Below are 19,184 nucleotides of genomic sequence, written 5' to 3' on the forward strand. Positions count from 1 at the left end.
CTCTGAATTCCGTATTGTTTTTTTCAGATAATAAATCTCCTCCAGCTTGTGGAGGAAAAGGAAGGGGATAGATACAGGCACTGGCCACGTTTAGAAAACCCTGGGTTAAAAGCAGTGACTGCGGGATTCCTCACACTGTCAACATAACACTCACTGTGAAGCTTTAAGAGCGTAGCTTTTCAAACCACTCTCTCCTCTTTCCTCTGCTTTGTTTTCGCAGTGCACCTAAAAGCATCCCCCGGAAGTAAGCGCTTATGGGTTAGAGTTTAGAAAACTCTGATTTTTTTACCAGAAGAGGCGGAAAGACTCAAGGACCAACTGTTGCGATGACTGAGTAGTGCAGTCACCAAAAAAAAGTGCTACAGGGAACCACGGGGATCGCCGCCCGTCGGTGAGGTTCTGGCAGGTGGGTTTCAGGTTATAAGCCAACTCTAGTCAATGCTTGGTGGCTACCTGCATCGCTACGCTGAAAGGGATCCTGACGCTTCATCCAGATTCAGCAGGAAAACAAAACCAAACCCAACGCAACGACCTTACCTGATCAGTAGTGACCATCGTGAGCACAGGAGGGACACTTGTGCCACCACCCTAGCTCGTTCTGAGACCTCTAAAATAACAAATTCCTAAGCAGAGCCCAGAATATCCCACAGAGTCTCAAGTAGTTGTTGTTGTTGTTTTCCATGAACCTGAATCAGGCCACACTTATCTTCAGTAATTGAAGCGTAGTGAAGTGGCTACGAGGCAGGACAGTCAGGAGCTAGGAACATTCCTTGGCGAGTGGAATGCGAAACGGAGAGAGCTGAACAGACTGGCCGAGCAATTAACAGCCGGACACAGGAGGTCACCAGGGCAGAAAGCCCCGGTGCCCAGCAGTGGGCACGCCTGGTGTTAGACCTCGCCCCCAGGGCGGCCCTTCTCCCCTAGGTATTGCCCTTCACGTGGTTTAGACCCCCTGACCTCTCCTCCCTGGAGATGACATCTAGGCCTCAGCTGTGTATCAGCTCCAGGCCCAGAAAACTGCAAAGCCAAGTGGGCAAGGCCAGGACCGGCTGTGATGACCCATGACCCCCTGTCCTGGCGCTGACCGATGAGTGGAGACCACCACCCTGAAAGGACACAAAAGCTGCTGACTATTCCATAGAGATCCTTCCCTAAGACCTCCTCTAACACCAGCCTTTTTAAAAAAAGGTTTTATTTATTTATTTCTAGAGAGAGGGAAAAGGAGAGAGGAAGAGAGGGAGAGAAACATCAGTGTGTGGCTGCCTCTTGAGCACCCCCTACTGGGGACCTGGCCCACAACCCAGGCATGTGCCCTGACTGGGAATTAAACCGGAGACCCTTTGGTTTGCAGGCCAGCGCTCAGTCCACGGAGCCACACCGGCCAGGGCTGACCCCAGCCTTTACAACCCTCAAGGTGAAGGACCCAGCGTGTGCTCTCCCTCCTGCGGTCACGTCCACATGTCCCCCACCCGCCCCTGCTTCCCACCCAAGCACCCACCTCCTAAATTCTAAGGAGCCTCAAGAGACTTGCAACCAGGGGAGTAACGGGCAGCGGCAGCGCATCCCGGGCTGAACCCCTGAGCCTGTCCCCAAGGCCCCCTTTCTCCGACTTGCCGGTGACTGACGCCCCACCTCGGCTCCCTTCTCTCCCTGCCATTTCTTGAGAGCCAGAGCAGCTCCGCCTCGCCTCTCTCGTTGCTCCCACCCTAAGCCTGTGCTTGTTTCACTGTTCCTGGCTTTAATAAACGGACCCTCAGAGTCACCTGGACTCGTGCTGTGAACTCTCTCCCACACGAGATCAAAAGCCCACACACTACCGGCGGCCCCAGGCAGCCTGCTCGGGCCCGGCCCCTTCCCAGGGACAGCTTAGTGTACAAGCCCCAGAGTCAGACAGACCTGGGTCTCGTTCTCAGTTCGTCCCTTTGCCTGGACGCATTTCTAGCCTCTCCAAACCTCAGTTTTCCCACCTGCAAAATGAGATGGGCAGTCCCTACCTCACATGGTAGATGTAAAAACAAGACTGGGCAACACCCACGTGTGCCTGCACACAGTAAGTGTGATAAACATCAAGTTCAGCGATAACAATTACTTTGCGACTGTCACAGTATGACTCCTGCAATACACATATTTATCCACTGTATTCACATTCAAATTAGAGTGCGATGAATTAAACCGAAGCCACAGAAGCCACTTCCCTGAACCCGTTAACGATGCCAAAACAGGCTATGATATGCAAATGCTGAAGCTGGTTACAAAGCAATATTCAACATAAGCAAGTGTTACTTGCCTCTAAGAAGACAGAGTGAGTATGGGCAATTGTTATCTGCAAAAGACAGACTTTCCCCCATATTTCTCCATAGAGAAGGCCAAGAAACAGTGACCAAACCAATGGCAATGAGCCTCCCTAACATCTAGAACGAGTTCTTCTTCTTGCCCCCTGGGGCCTGGGACTCTCAGTGCTAAAACGAAGACAATTCCAAGCAAACCGGGACAGTCGTTGGCCCTACAAAACACAGCTCGCTCCCGTAGCAGCTGGGGCCGGGTGTGGCTGTGCAGCTCAGAGCTGAGACATAATGAGTTCTTGAAACACCATTTCCCATGAAAAGAAATCAGGGCGCTTTCTGCCGAAACGGCTATTTCCAGGTGTGAGCAGAATTACGAATGCTCAAAATAACCCTGAAATACCCTGTTAAACCAGGTACGAGGAAACTCTGGAAGGTGAGAAGGGCCAGGTCAAAGGACTCAGCAGGCAACGTGAAGGGGCTCTCACTGGCCAAAGACGGAATTACATGAGCTTCAAAACCAATCATCACAGCTGACCGAAACCCAGCCAAAATGTGCAAACCCATGAGTTCATAATATATTTTTTAAAACACATAACGGATTGGTCACTTTCAGAGAATGATGAGGAACTAACGCATTGTCTTGGAGACCAATAATGGGAAAGAATCTAGCATTCATTCTGCTTTTTATGTGAACTATACTGCTGTGTAACTAAACAGCAGATGAAGGGAAAGTGTCTCTTTTTAAAAAGTATATAAAAATAAATGACAACCAAAACATCACCATTTTTTGTCATCCCCAAGGAATAATGGATTTAGGGTACTGAGCATCCATGGCTACTAATATAGCAAAGACAATCGGACAGTGTGTGCTTCCCAATGAAAGGCCACGCCACCACTCTCACAGTCCTAGTCCCGCCAAAGGGACCAAACGCACATCTGGTCAAGCCTCTGGACCCAGCTGCCAGTTTGTGGGACACACAAAGGAGAGAGGATCCTGCTGAACTGTATCACTCAAATGCAGTCAGCAAATTCCAGACTCTCAGGCATGCTACAGGACAAATGCTCCAGGGTCTTCACCAGAGAAAGTGTCAGGAAAAGAACAGGACAGAGGGGAAACACTTTTAATGGGAAAAAGTCAAGTATATTGTGCACAGGTGCACGTTTGAATGCTAAAATTGTTAACGACATGCAAGGAAAGGGTTACTATGAAGTCAAGATGGAGTTGCCTAGGGAGAACAGAAGGGGCTGGCCCTGGGTTTGGGGAAAGTGCAAGGTTATTCTCTTCATAACCATTCATCCAACTAGACAGGTATGTTGAGTGATTTTTCTGGGTCTGCGTCTTTAAATGTTATGATAAAAAGTTTTTTAAATAAGGTATAAGTGTAAAGTCTACCATTTACAACTTTCTATATTCAAAGCACTTTAATAAATGTTGGGAACCGCCCTGCCTGGTTTCAGAAGCTGTAACCCCCACCAAGGCTAAGGCTGAGGGGACAACCTTAGACCGTAAGCCACTAAGGAGACAAAGCTTACCTCCCTGGCAGGAGCGCCACTTCTGCTCCTTTTACTTCACCCTGACTGGCCCCCAATGCTTGGTCGGTTAGTCAATGATGGGTAAGATTCCCCAAGGAGGGAACGATCTAAGACAGGCATGATCACGTGGGAGGCCCCCAAGAAAGGACTTTGGGGGCTACAGCAAAAGGGGGTGATGGACCCTCGCCCCTCGGCTTTGACACAGCCTGAGTCCTCATTGTCTGTGAGAAAATCTCCTAATCTCTTGGCTGCCTTACTTCCCTTGCTCCACCTAAGCCTGAAACAATGACAGGGTGGTGCAGCTCTGTGCTGGAAAGGGCAGGTTCCCCAGGTGATCAGGCCCTAAGAAAGAATATGTAAAATCCTGTGAAAACTGCTTTGTTTAGAATGCTCTCAATGAAATGATAAGGGTCCAAGGAAGAAGTGAGTTTGTTCCTCAAAGTTTTACTGCTCTTTAGCTATCTGACCCTGACTCAAAATAGGCCCTCAGAGTTCTTCATTATCTGTTGTTTGATCCTTACTTCCAGACAATGATTAATGAGCTTTTCCTGAATTCTTGTGTAAACGAACCCAATAAAAGCCCATTGAGAAACAGGCTCTTGGCCCTTCTCCTTTGAGAGATCGGCCACCTTTCCTCCCTAAGCAGATCATGTCTTGGTAGACTTATTCTCATCCGTGGTGGCTGGGAGGGGGGGGCCTGCAGGAGGAGCCACCCCCACAAATAAATACTAAGTATTTGTAATTTTAAATCCTATGACATTGTTCCAAACAACTCCTGAAGGTACTTACTATCTCCATGTTTGAGGTGAGGAGACTGAGGCCTAGAAAGCTTTTTAATTTTTATGTATGTATGTATGTATGTATGTATGTATTTTTAGAGACAGGGGAAGAAAGGGAGAAAGTAAGGGAGAGAAACATCAATGTGAGAAACATGGATCGGTTGCCTCTCACAACACACCCAGACCCAGGGTCCAAACCCACAACCTAGGCAGGTACCCGGATGGGGAATCGAACCCAGGACCTAACCCTAACCCTAACCCTATCCCTAACCCAGGACAACACCCCACCAACTGAGTTACACTGGTCAGGGACAGGAATCTTAAGTAAGTTGCCCATAGCCACAGAGTTATTAGGGCAGAGTCAGGATTCAAATTCAGACAACCAGCTGACTCTAAAACCTTCTCTTAATGTGTATGCCCTATCAATTCCCAGTTATTCGCTCAAGAAATATTTATTGCTTACCCACTAAACCAGATACAGAGGGGAGTTTCTGCTTTCATGGAGCTCAAGGGTTAATGAAAAAGACAGACAGAAGTGTGCACGTGAGTATAAGACTGCAGCTGCGGTCAGCACGGTGAAGGAACGGAATGTGGAGCCATGAGAATGCACATAGCTGGGAAACGGGGAAAGCTTCGCTGCAAAAGTGATGGTTGCAGTCTGAGTTAGAGACGTTCACGCGGTCAGAGGTCAGGGGGCAGTGGGCGTCTGCAGGCAGAGGCAGCGACAGGCCAAGAAGTCACTGATGGAGGGAGCTTGGCACTTTGAGGACTGGGGATGAAGTTCGAGACATGAAGGTCCTTAGGGCAGGAGGCGAGGCTGAAGAGCTGGGGAGAACAGGAAGCTGCTGATGGGTTTTAATAACAGGAGTCGCTGAAGAGGAATTTGCCTGGGCTTGCGGTTTTGACAGAGTGGAGTGGAGGAGGAGCCAATCAGAAGGCAGAGGCTACTGCAGTCGCCCAGGTGGGGCATGATGGTAGTTGGGACCCCGTGTAAGAGACTGAAAGAAGTGAGTGAAAGCAAGGTACACAAGAGGCAAAAGGACAGGACTTGCTGGTGGACTGCACATGGCGGGGGAGTGAAGAGAAGGAGGTGTCTAGGAGGACTCACAGGCTCCTGGCTGCGGGACTAGACTTTCACAGGTGCCGATCACGACACGAGGAACTAGGGATGAGGGATGGGGAAACTGGGACTTGAGTTCCAGGCCCCACTGCGAGCGCCAAGCAGAAATGTCAAGTTGAGCGGTGGAATAAATGAGTCTGAGGCCCAAAAAGAGATCTGAGCCCGAGGAATAAATCCCTAATCCTCAGTGCAGAGATAGTTAGCGTAGGGCGCTGGGGGGGGTGAGACTGCCTAAGAGTAATGTAATTTTTTTTTTAAAAAAGAGATTTCAAGAATGAACTAAATTTAAATCTAGAAAACAAAGCAACTTCCTTAGCTTATCTAGAAATCAAAACCTCACAAAGTTTCACTGAAATGGGAAAAAAATAAAAAATATGAAATTAGCAGCCTCAGGAAAAACATACTGACATTTCTGGATCCTTTAAGATGTTAATTTCACGTCTAACAAGCTGGCCACGCCTGCGTGCTGCCCTCAGGTGTACATCTGCAAGAGCTGACTGGCAGAGGAAGAAGAGACCTTTCAGGAGGTGGCTTGTGTATCCAGATTCAAGGTTAGAGACCTCTAGGACGCTTTGGAGCTGGGAGAGAAAGCCCCAGCTTGACCTCAGGGACCACTCCAGGGCAGATGGAGAGGAACTACAAACAAAAGGGAAGGGGCTGTCTCACCAGGAGAAGCAAACAAAGGCAGAAGCCCAGCAGCTTCTTTAACAAGGTTAAAAAAAACAAAAAAAAGAAAAAACCTTGCCCAAACTAGAGACACAGGCAGCCTCCCAGCTTCCGTACAGCCTGTGCTGCAGCCTTGGCTCAGAAAACAGCCCGAGGACTAAGCACTCGTGGCTGTCCAGCTTCAGGGCCCTGAGACAGCAGGAGCCCAGCAAGAGGTGGACTTTTTCACGCGGTGGCAACGGTTTCAGCGGGCACGGAAACGGAAGAACGTGAGTGAGCTTGTCCACAAACGCAGGAGACACTCCCTGGGGACTCCCAGAAATGGAGGCGGGGCGGGTAGAGTTAGGGGCGCTGGCAAATGAGGCCCCGCGTGAGTGGGCGAGCAAACACCCACAGAGTTTGGGTTAGTACTATGAATATAAACTCACTCGTGCAGGTGGGAGAGAACTACAGAAATTCAGGTTTGAGTTGACAAGGGAGTATTTGTAAAAATGTGTCTCATCCTCCAACACGTGTAGTCTACACTAAAATTGAAAGCTTATGGGATAGATGCCAATGACCTGAGCAAGTTCACGTGTCAATGTGCGATTCACTCCATTTTCTCTTGGCCTCAGAGGCCTTGGCCTGGAGCCACTGGGTTCACTGCTCTTGACCTCCAGCTTGTGGCAATTCACACGTGGAAACCCAGGGTGGCTGACTGATGCACCCCGACTGACCAGTGCCTAGAGGGGCTGACAAGCCCTGGCCAGCCCCAGGGGCAGGGCGGACACACCTCACACTCCTGACTACATTCTCCCAAAGCAGCACCTGGACCCTGACCGCTGTGGCTCAGTGGGCTGGGCGTCGTTCAGCAAACTGAAAGGTCACCGGTGGGATTCCATGCCAGGGCACGTGCCTGGGTTGTGGGCCGGGTCTTCAGCTGGGGGCGAGGGAGAGCCAACAGAGCAATGTTTCTCTCACACATCGATGTTTCTCTCCTTCTCCTTCTCCTTCTCCCTCCTTTCCCCAAAATAAATAAATAAAAACTTGAAAAAGAAGAAAAAGAAAAAGCAGCACCTGGGCTGACAAGCCCAGCGAAATATAACCAACCCCACTAGGCTTTCTGGAAAGTTCCGCATGAGCACATACCCCAGGGCTAAAGCAAGGTGTGCCAGGCAGTGACCGGGCCCAGGCCCTGGCCCCCAGCGTGTCCGGGAAGTGACCCCTGGGGAGAGCTGTCTGCCCCTCACCCTCTCCCAACTGACCAACCCCCGTCTGGAAAGTGACCTGACAGTGCGGGGCTGAAATATAAATTCCCTAGTTTGCAATGTTTTTCTTTCAAAAGCAAAGCTGCAATTAAACCAAAAAAAAAAAAAAGTTTATATGCCATCATTTTAATCAGCCTTCCACAGAAACTATTCATTTTCTAAAGCCTGAACCCGCAGCACCAAACTTGCTGAGTCACCTTTTAGTACAATACAATGACTAGGACTCACACGTTTTAAGGAATCTAGGGCACTTCCTATCCCCCAAATGGTAAGGTTGGGAAGTAAGAAGGCAGCATTCAATGACTAGGTGACATCACAGCATGCACCCAAAACAAACACGGCCTAGGATTCAAATAAAGGCTCCAACTAGAACGTTCCAGTTTGGAGACTTCCATCTTCCCATCTGTAAATACACAGGAGGACCCTGCAGTTTGGGGCTGATTTTATCCTTTGAAGACAACGTTAGGACACTCTTGAAAAGATCCGTGAACCTGTCTGTACTGAGGACTAATGGCGATGAATGAGCTGCCACACCTACAGACGGATGAAACTCCAAATCTGCTTTCTCGGCTGCGGGTTTCCGGGATGGGGCCGAAACCGCCTTTCCAATCCGAGCTGCTCTGGGTCGTCCCACGTACTAACGGGCAACCCCAATCCCAAATGGCACACGTATCGCATCTCTATACCGGTTTGTTGCTCGGCTCAGTTTGCCTTATTTTTGTGCACATTGTGAGAGTACATACCGCTCCTTTCGGACAGCTTTGCCAAATTCAAATACACACTTTCTTCCTTTCTTAGGATACATGTCGGTTTTGATGAACTGTTTTATGTTCTCGATTTAATCATGTATTGTACCTTCTGACTTCAAAGGTGTATATCTTATATGTGGTATTCATATATAACTTCACCTTATGTTTACAACCTTAGGAAATAGTTCCTTCATAATAAAGATACAGAAAATAAATAAATCCTCCTTTGCATGTAATCACCATTTATATGTCAAGAGATTATAGGCATCAAAAACTTTTTTGAATACACATTTGCATTTGCTTATATAAGTATAACATATATTTGAAAGACTAAATAGCACCTATTAATAGGGGCTATATGGAAGAGAGACTTTTTTCCACTAGATACCCTTTCATATGTTTCTACTTTTAAAAAAAAATTATATAACCTACATTAAAAATTGCATTTAAATATTATAAACAGTATAAATTTAAAATGCAATAAAACAGCCCTTATACCACAGGAAGAGTTACCGTAGATAGGATCCTGTCATTTAAGGGATTCTCAAAACACCATCTTCCCCAAAACTATTTTTCTCCCTAGCCACCTTGACTGAAATCCCCTAGTTAAATTGCAAACACACACTCTGAAGACAGTAAGTGTATTATGCCACTATCCATTATCCCGTGATTGAGGATAAGTTTATCACATTAGCATAATAAAGGGAAGCTACAAAGAGGCCGAGTGTAGTCTCCCTAATTCCCATTTCTTTTCCTTTTTCCCCTCAAGTAACTAAATTAACTTTGTTTTAGTCAAAGAACTTTTGTATCAGTAAAAGAACTCATTTAGGAGTTCTAGAAGGCCTACCCAAGCCAACGGGAGCCCTGGATTGCCGTGTGAATGTTTTCACTGTCTCTCATAGACATCCGGGCTCCCATCCAGTCCGCTCCATCAGCCCAATCCCCTCGCCCCAGAGTCCGGCCCAGGGTGCGCCGTCTGGCCCATCTCTGAACCCTCCCACTCCCACCACCAAAACATCACCACGCCCTTCCAGAAAGTGGTTCTGCAGGCTCGCAGTGACTCCTGTGGCACGTCTCTGAAGGTTCTCTAGGAAGCTGGGCTGGACATCTCAAATCAAAAACGTCAACGAGAGACTTAAATTTGTTCTCATCTCAAGCAATAATCCCCTCATTCAGGCAAAGTCTGTCTACTAATAGCCTACTATGTCCCTAGCATAGCACTCAGCAATTCACTAGGAAAAAATAAAAAAGGACCTTGGCAAGATCAGAATAGCAAATATATAGCAGATAATAAGCAAATTCTTATTAATGAGATTTGATGAACTTCTTGAACTTCCCTGCCTAAACTCTGAAGTCTTTCATTACTGTTTTCTTTCCATGGCCCTAGACTTCCGTTTCCCATACGCTGTTAGTACATGTCTTTTTCCCATTACAGGAGGATGCACTTTGTCATGCTGGCCCAGTCATGAGAATAAGTTTTCTAAACTGCTGATTCGCTTTCACCATATTTCTCTTGCTGTTGCCTAGAGTCAAGTAACTGTGGCTAATGAATGAACCTCAGGCTCTTGGTCCAGGTGAGTTACCGGTAGCTGGCCTGGCACAAGACCGAACTACAACTTTAGCCTATGACAGCCCACTCAGCGAAGGCGGGCTAACCATTTTAACGCGAGGAGAAAGCGTCACAGCCTCCATCTGCAGGCCTGCGAGCCATGCAAGCTTCTCTAAAGTGAGGCCCAGTTATCAACTGCCAAGACTTGAGTATCAACCTTTCTGACCTTACAGAAGTTTTCTTAGTAGCTGAAAATACCATACTTTATTTCTGCCTGAAGTAATATGGTACCTGCAAGGGATAACAAAAGGTATCAATCATGTGGCCTAACTGCATGTAGTTACAGCCAATAACTACAGCATGCAGAAGCATGTGAACTCTCCTAGACATGAAAACACCTTTTCCCTTTTAGCTGAGGCTTCTCTAGCTACCAACTTTTAACAATGTATGCATTTTTTTCCTTTACAGAAGGAAGTCAAGAAGAAAGAAACAAGGAAGGAAGAAGGGAAGGAGTGACTGGCAGACTGAAGGATTAGTCGCAGTGTCTGTCTTGTCTAGCTGACACTAGAATAATCCAAATGTACACAAATGAATGGGGACCTTCTGTAGCTCAGTTGATCAGAGCATCACCTTGATAAGCCAAGGTTACGGGTTCGATCCCAGGTCAGGGCACATACAAGAATCAACCGATAAATACATAGATAAGTGGAACAAACAAATGTTTCTCTCTCCTCCTCAAATCAATTTTTTTAAAAAAGAATAAAATGAGGATTCTTTTTTCATGCTGAGCCAAAATTTCTTGTAGTAAAGTAGTCATTGTATCTTAAGAGGCACCATTTGGTTTAGTGCTAAGCGGCCTCCCCCTCCACATATGTTAGATGACCTAAGTGGTCCAGCTTCTACCCCCACAGAACTGCGGATATTTTATACTACACCATGTGCTTCTGCCTCCATTCATAAACAGAACCCTTTTTTAAAGCCGTTCAACACGTATTCTTAGAAACACAGCACAACTAAAGGCATCAGTACTATTTTAAAAAAGAAGTGTGGATGATTAATATGCATTTCAATTTTAAGTAACATATAACTTAGTCAATTTCCTAGTGTATTTATTTCCTTATTTAAGGCTACTATAAGAATCCAGGGTCTAAAAGACTGACCAACAATTTACTTTCCTTAGATTATACTTCGTCTTTTCTAGTACCTGAGATCTTCAGGTAATGCACATGAGAGATTACATACACTGCTAGTTTACTGTCACCTTGGAAGTACTATTTCCTCTAATTCCTCTACCAAACCAGCTTTCTGGACTGTCCAAGTTTAACCCACCCAGAAGTGCAAGTGAGCTGGGAGGTTTGGGAGAATGTGTTTTCCAGGTATCAGGGTGGTAAACCACAACGTGAGACCCTCAGAGGTGGACTGCAATACCATGGCTTTGACGCTGACCTCGCCTTCTACACTTTCTGTCCCCATTTACTAAGCACTTTTTTTTTAAAACGGGTGTCCGAACCAACAATGAATGAGCCACTCAGATATCAAAAAATTGTCTCTCCCCCATACAGGGCAGCCAAGCCCCCCTATGAGCGCCACTCACCACAGAAGCCATTCTTCACCGCTCATCTTAACCACTTTTTGTTTCATAGCCTTTATCACTATCCAAAAGTATCCCATTTGCTCACTGTCTGGTCCCCCATAAGAATATAATCTCCCCTGGCTGGCGTACTCAGTGGATTGAGCTCTGGGTGCGAACCAAAATGTCGCAGGTTCGATTCCCAGTCAGAGTACATGCCTGGGTTGCAGGCCAGCAACCGCACATTGATGTTTCTCTCTCTCTCTATCTCCCTCCCTTCCCTCTCTAAAAATAAATAAATAAAATCTTAAAAAAAAAAGAAGATATCTTTAAAAAAAAGAATACAATCTCTGGAGAGATGTGCATTCATGTGTCTTGCGGATTCAATCCCAGCTTCCAAACTAATCTCTGGCTTGTACAAAATGCTCAATAAATATACACACCGAATTACAACTTCTTACAACACTCTGAAGAATGGCAAGGTTATTTATAATAGATCAGTGATCAACAAACCAACTAGTAAAATCTTAGGGTCCTTTTTCTTTAAAAAAAAATCATTGTAGAGAAAAGCAAGAGGAAAAATACACATGCTCACCAACTCTTGCTACATTAGACATGAGAAAATAAGCAGCTAAGTGAAGGTTTTTAAGAAAAATCAGTATTACTAATTGTCGAGACTACTTCTGAAAACAGAAGGTCCTCTTTCTTCGTACACTGAACCGTCGACCAGCCTACAGAGCGAGCACTCTCCAGCCATCATCTCTGAGCTGCGTGCAGGCTCAGCAAGGGGTATTTTTGGTGAAGAGCAGTCATGGTTTTTACAAAGACGCAAGTGGGTCTTATCACAAACACGTACAGCACCCCGGGAGTCATGGTCCCTCTGACAAATATCCTTAGGAAGTTGAGCCACTACCACAAAGTGCCTGGGCAAGCTCGGTTTAATGACAGTCGGGCAGCGAGCGTCAGGCTAAGAGACAGACGGTTTCGCTGAAGGGTCTGGGCCGGAAGCGGGGAGGCAGAGAAAGTAGGGGTCTGGCTGGCACCAGGGAAGGAAAGAGCTCATTGAAAAGACTGCTTCTTTCCTACATTCCCTAAGCACCGCCCTACTGTCCCCTGCCTCACGGGCGACAGCCTTCCTTCCGTGGCACACTACAGTGATTTCGGGCACCCCGCCCCCCCCCCCCCACCCCTGGTAAATCGCACAAACTAGCCGGGACTGCCTGACTTCTCAACATGGTGGGGCCAGGATGGCGTGGTATCTACCGGCGCACGCGAGCTTGGGCGTGAGGGGCTGCGAGAGTGGCCTGGGCCACGTTGGTCTCTCCAAGCCAAGTTCCCTCCTCCGTAAAATGTCCTGAAGTTACCTTCCCCGGAGGACGGTTGGCCGATCCACTGTAACGACCGACCCCGGGTGCAGCGCCTGCGCCCAGGGAGCGCTGTGCACGGCTGCCTGGCACTCGCCCGCCGCAAAGCCGTATCGGGGCGCTGGGATGGTGGCTCGGCCGGCACGGCGGGGGCTGAAGATGGCTGTGGAGCGACTCCACCGCCTCACGCCGTGCCTCTCGGCTGGCCCCGCCGCGACCACCGGGTCTCGAGGGCGGGCGGCGGGAACCAGGGGCCGGCGGAGCCAGGCCGAGGCTGGGGCGCGCGAGGAGGGGGGAGGCCGGTACTTACCCCCGGCCGGCGGCAGGCGGCCTCGGCCAGCCGTCTCCAGGCGGCGGCGAAGTCGGGCGGCGGGGCTCGCCGGCTCCGGCAGACCAGGGAGAACAGGGTCCCGAACAGGAAGGCGGCCGAGGCGCAGCCCAGGTACAGGACGAGGCTGAGCAGGGCGGCGCACGGCCCCGTCCCTCCTGCCCCCTGCCAGCAGCCGGGCCCCAGGTAGAAGAGGAACGCGGCGGCGAGGGCGGCCACGGCCACTGGCACCCGCCAGCTCCCGCCGCCAGGGCCCCTCGGAGCCACCGCGTCCTCCCGGGGCTCCGGCCGCCGCTCGCCTGGAGCGCCCACGGCCGGCGCTGGGCTGAGGCCGGCCCCGCTGCTGTCGGTGGCATCGGGGTGCATGCTGCTTCCTGGGCCGCTAAGGACAGGCACATCTCCTGCCCCGCTGTCCCCCGGCGCAGCCCTGGACCGTGGCCTCCGCGCGGCGCCTCCCGCCCTCGCCGCTCCCGCCGCCGCTCGGGAGGCAGAGGGAGTCCGCGATCATGCCCTCGCCGGCGGCCCACGGAGGGAACGGCTCCGACAGACGCCGCCGAGCTCCTCTCGGCGACCCCTCAGCGCCGCCAGCCGGCGCGGGGCCCGCAGCTGCCCGCCGGGCGCGTCCAGGTAGCCGGGCAGTGTTGTGACTTCAGCAGGCGAAGCCGGAGGCGGGGCGGGGGCGGGGCGGCCCTGAAGTGCGAGTGAGGCGGCGGCGGCGGAGAGCCGCGCGGCCGGCTGAGTGACAGCGGGGAGGTGCCCGCCCTCCGCAGCCCGGGGGAGGGGTCTGACCCTGCGCTGCCAGCCCGGGATGGGGTGCGACCACTGGCGGCGGAAGCCGCTCTGTCCTGGGCCTCCGGGTCCCGCCAGGACACTGTCTGTGGATGGAAAATTTTGCTGCAGGTGTCAGAAGCATTTATAATTCTCGAGCTCAGGTGATTCCTTAATCTGCGCTCTCCGCTCATGTCTGAAAAGTAACCGTCTTGCACACTTACAGGCCCCCCAATTTCTGCCTTGTTTTCACCGGCTGCTTAGATTAAATGGGCAACTATTCCTGATCCTCACTTTCAACAGTTTCCTCTAACAGCCTTGCCGTTCCCATCCGGCAGCCTCAGGGAAGGAACCAGACAAACGTGGAGGAGTAAATGAAGCCTGCAATTCCTAGTTGTGCCAAGGCCCGAAGAAGTCGGCCTGGTGCCAGGCGGGTACCAGCTGCCATCAACACTTTGGCTCCAAGTCCCTACATTCCACTGCCAGCGATTCAATGCAAATGCTATTGCCCACGCAAGTGAAAGCAGTCCAAATAATTTTTGGAGTACGTATTTTCTATCATGGTCCCAGCGTTAATATACAGACAATGCTTGCAGAGAGGATGGCAGTATGCTAGAGAAACACAGTTACTACTAACACCAGTGAAGCAGCAGATGTATCTTGAATGGATAAAGGAATTTTAAAGGAAATAAGGAATCCTAAAGAGATGAATGATTATTTGAAAAGCGGGTGATAGAGTAGAAAGACCAAGTCCAGAACTGAAAAGAGAAAAAAGGGAAGGAGGGATATTGATAAACGGATGAGGGGAGCAGTGAGAAACAGAGAAGGAATTGGGAGATACTTGCAAGCAAAACCCCAGGGCTCTCTACTTGCAGCAGTCATGACAAATTTTAAGGTTAAAGGCGCTGTTGTTCCCCAATAAATTGAGATTGAGTTATACCCTGCTTCCCAGTAATCATAGTTAAGAAAAATAAGGATGAAAATATTTTTCAGTACTGTAACTGCATTGTGTTTTTCTAAGCAATCATGCCTCATGTCAACAGGGGAATATGCAACATTAATAAACTATTAAGACTATTTGTCTTAAAACTATTTTAAAACAAAGAATTGTCTAAGAAGTTATTATTCAAAAAAGGGAAATACTGGTGTCCACAGACATACATAGTCCACCCGTGTAGTCATGTCTTCATAATTAATTTCCCCGGAGTGGCAGAGATTCAAGTGGGAGAGGGAGTAAGAGATCTAAAAAACTGCCCCTAACATTTAGTTCTAACAAAACGGCACATAAGTGAGTTATTTTCTATAGCTGCATGAAATGTAGTTACATGTGTCATTTTTAAAAACTTTTTTTGAATATTAATATTCACGTGACACTTCTTACCCCTTGTAAGTCAAAGACAAGAAGATAACAACCGCCTTATGCCAAGACGTGACTTTGCCATGCCCAGGTGACTTCGAGAGAAACTGTGACCTTCCTGTTCTCCTTGCCTCCAACCCCCCCTTTTAAAAATTAATAAGTACCCTGGCTGGCATAGCTCAGTGGATTGAGCGCGGGCTGGGAACCAAAGTGTCCCAGGTTCGATTCCCAGCCAGGGTACATGCCTGGGTTGCAGGCCATAACCCCCAGCAACCACACATTGATGTTTCTCTCTCTCTCTCTGTCTATCTCCCTCCCTTCCCTTCTAAAAATAAACAAATAAAATCTTTAAAAAAAAATAAAAAAATAAAAAATAAATAAATCAGTCTTTCAAGAAAAAAATATTAAAAAAAAATTAATAAGTAAATAAAGCAGTGTCACTGAACTTCAAGGGTTCCTTTTGCCCCTAAAATAGTTAACATTCATTTCACTAGCCCTCCTGAAAGTGCACCCCACTAATCCAAATTATTTCAAGGAAAGCATGGGTAGCTTGTTATTACCGACAATCATATCTATTGGTTCATGTACCTGCCAAGGACTGTGTGTCGAGGGCTTTCTGTACCTTTTCCACCTGAAGCCCGTGGCGGACGGTAACAGTATCGAACTGCACACCCCGTGTGCCAGGTACTGTTGTAAGCACTGGGCAAGCTTTATCTACTTCACAGCAACCCTGATAACGTTATCTCTGTCTACTCGTGAGGAACCTGAGGCAAAGAAGGGAAAACAAATAAGTTGCTCAACATTTCAGAGCTAACACGTGTCACGGTCTGGCGTTAGAGCTGTGCATTTAACCACCGTGCCACGTTGCTTCCAAAACTCTGTCATTTACTCGTCCCATGTTACAGAGGAGAAGAAAACAGGTTTAAATCCTGAACTTAAGACACGTGTTCTATTGCTTAAAAGTGTTGAGTTGTGGTGCTCTGTGAGGAAAGCTGGTGGTATTTTGGCCAGGCCCCTGATGAGGGCTGAGTGAGTATAACTTCAACAAGTAAAGCGCAAACTGGTCTTTCTTTTATTCAGAGCCCTGGTCTGCAACTCTTAAGACTCTAATCTTTCCAACACACAAGTATATTTATTGTTCCCCAAAATAACGCAGAGCTGGAGAAATGTACAGTCGTGGTCGGCACACTTCCTTCAACTGTAGGCCATTGTGCTGCTAGGTCAGCAGTGACACTTCAGAGATTCTCTTCACAAAGAGCACAGGGCCCCTGTGCTGGGCAAGGTCTGAGGAGCCCAGGAGTCAGGTAGGACCGGGGAGCACCAGGGAGTGACTAGGACCAGCAGGCGCCACGGGAGAGGACGCCAGAAGTCAGGCATCATATCAGAGCCCATGTGTTCCTTCCCAGAAGTCAGCGTGGAGTCCTTCCAGGTCTAAGGGTTAAAAAGCAAATTAGGTAGGGAAGCCTTATTTATATTCCTTAATAAAGCCAGCACCTTTGGACAGGCAATAATGGAATGTTCCATGGGCTAGCTTAGTTATCCTCTCACAAAAGATGGAATGGCATCTGTCTTAACTCATTGGGATATTATAAAGACGGATTAAGTGGGAAAATGACATTTAAAATGTTGGGCAGTGTAAATAAGTAGACAGCACAGCCTCTGGCAAAACAGATGACCATCTTCCCCTTCACCAGTGTATTTCTCCTTAAACCCTGGCCCGCCCTGGAAGTAGCTACAGGGTTAGAGAGAAAACCAGTGTTTGCCCTTGATCACGTTGGGAAACATTGTGAATGAAGATGTTAATGTGAGTCAAAAGGCCTAGATACCATGCCAGTTTCTTATGCGTATTCACTGTAAGACCCTAAAGGGTCATTTAATCCCCCTCTCTTTCTTTCCCGTAACTTTCAAGCAGAGTGTTGTTTACAAAAAATAGAGATGGGTGGCCAAACTTCAAAAATAAAAATCATGAAATACTTTCAAAGCCCATAGTAGTTGGCTAAAGATTAGAGGAAACATCATGCAGCATTTCTAAGAGGAAGATAAATCTCTCGACAAAATTTTGGAACACATGTAACTTACGCCGAGTGGCGCTCCATATTGGTGCAGCCACGGCTCATTTCACTGCACTTTGCTTCGCTGCACTTCACAGGGGGCACATTCTTTACAGGTTGTATAGGCTTGTGGCAACCTTGTGTCCAGCGAGTACGTCAGCGCCATTCTCCATCAGCATTGGCTCACTTTGTGTGACATTTGGGTATTTCCTGCAATATTTCTAACTTTCCCATGATTGTATTTGTATGGTGTTTTGTGATCTTTGATGTTACTACTGTAATGTTTGGAGGGGTGCCATGAAACACACCCACACAAGATGGCAAAACTAATTCATAAATATTGCTCTCTGTTCCACCGACTGGCTGTTCCCATCTCTCTCTCTGTCTCTCTGTGTGTGTCTCTATGTCTCTCTCTCTCTTTCTCTCCCCACCCCTCTGGCTTCCCCTCACACATAACAACATTGACATTGGGACAATTGATAACCCTTCGATGGCCTCTAAGTGTTCGAGTGAGAGGAAGAGTAGCATGTCTCACACTTTAAATCAAATGCTAGAAATACGGAGCTTAGCGAGCAAGGCATGTGGAAGCTGAGATAAGTCGAAAGCTGGGCACCTTGTGCCTGTCAGCCAAGCTGGGAATGCAAAGGAGAAGTCCTTGAAGGCAATTAAAACTGTTATTCCAGTGAACACATGAATGATAAGAAAGTAAAACAGCCTTATTGCTGATATGCAGGAAGTTTTAGTGATTTGGATAGAAGATCAGACTAACCGCAAGTAAGCCAAAGCCCAGCCCACAGCAAGGGCCTAACTCTTCAGTTCTGTGAAGGGTAAATGGGGTGAGGAAGCTGCAGAAAGTCTGGAGCTGGCAGAGGTCGGTTCATGAGGTTTAAGGACAGAAGTCGTCTCCATAACATCACAGTGCCCGGTGGAGCAGTAACTGCTGAGGGAGAAGCTGCAGCAACTAGGGCTATGCTTATTGAGAATAATAAGCATAACTATAGAACACGGTTGCACAACTATATGCGTGAGACTCTGCTTTCAGTTCTTTAGGGTACATATCCAGTAGTGAAATTGCTGGGTCATATGGTAATTCTATGTCCCATTTTTTGGAGGGACTTCCAGTTCTATTCAGCAGCCATACCATTTTACATTTCCATCAACAATCACCATGGGTTCTGATCTCTTCACATCTTTGCCAACCCTTGTTAATTTGTTGCATTTGCCATCCTAATGTGTGTGAAGTGGTATCTCGTGGTTTTAATTTGCATTTCCCTAGTGAGTAGTGATGTGGAGCACCTTCTCATGTGCTTATTGGCCATTTGTGTAGCTTCTTTGGAGAAATGTCTATTCAACCCCTTTGTGTAATAAACTCTAACCACAGAGCAGAAAACCATCCTTGAGAAATGGGGACAGCATAGTCTTATCAAGCAGAATTAAGTGAAATCCTTCCTTTTGGCCTACAAAAAAGAACAAAGAAATGATTCTCTGTACTTGCAGGTAGTGACAACCACACACAAGATGCACTGTGAAGAATGAAATTGCAGCCATTTCTTTAGCGAGAGTCCTTAGGATATTGCTAACCCTACTTCCTTCCTTTGCACTTTCATGTAAAAAAGTATTTATTGAGTACCTGTTATATTAGTTTACGATTCCTGCTATAACAGATTAGTACAAAGCTAGTGGTTTAAAACAACCCAGTTATCCTCTTACTGTGCTGGAGGTCAAGTCTAAAACCAAGGCCTTGGCATGGTCTTCCTTTTGGAGACTTCAGACAGAGTCCCTTTCTTCCCTTTGCCAACTGCCACAGGCGCCTGCTTT

General features: G+C 47.9%; 1 protein-coding gene across 1 annotated transcript in view; it reads right to left on the reverse strand.

The window, feature by feature from the left end:
* The window catches only part of SNX25 (sorting nexin 25), an 85,204-nt gene extending 71,354 nt beyond the window's left edge, over positions 1-13,850 (reverse strand). Inside the window, exon 1 of the mRNA XM_045821710.1 lies at positions 13,173-13,850. Within this exon, the coding sequence (XP_045677666.1) occupies positions 13,173-13,556 (384 nt within the window). The 5' untranslated portion in view covers positions 13,557-13,850. The remainder of the gene's footprint in view (positions 1-13,172) is intronic.
* Positions 13,851-19,184: the final 5,334 nt, after the last annotated feature.

The sequence above is a fragment of the Phyllostomus hastatus genome, unplaced genomic scaffold (assembly GCF_019186645.2).
Source record: "Phyllostomus hastatus isolate PE091 unplaced genomic scaffold, TTU_PhHast_1.1 phas_scaffold_46, whole genome shotgun sequence".
Lineage (NCBI taxonomy): Eukaryota > Metazoa > Chordata > Mammalia > Chiroptera > Phyllostomidae > Phyllostomus > Phyllostomus hastatus.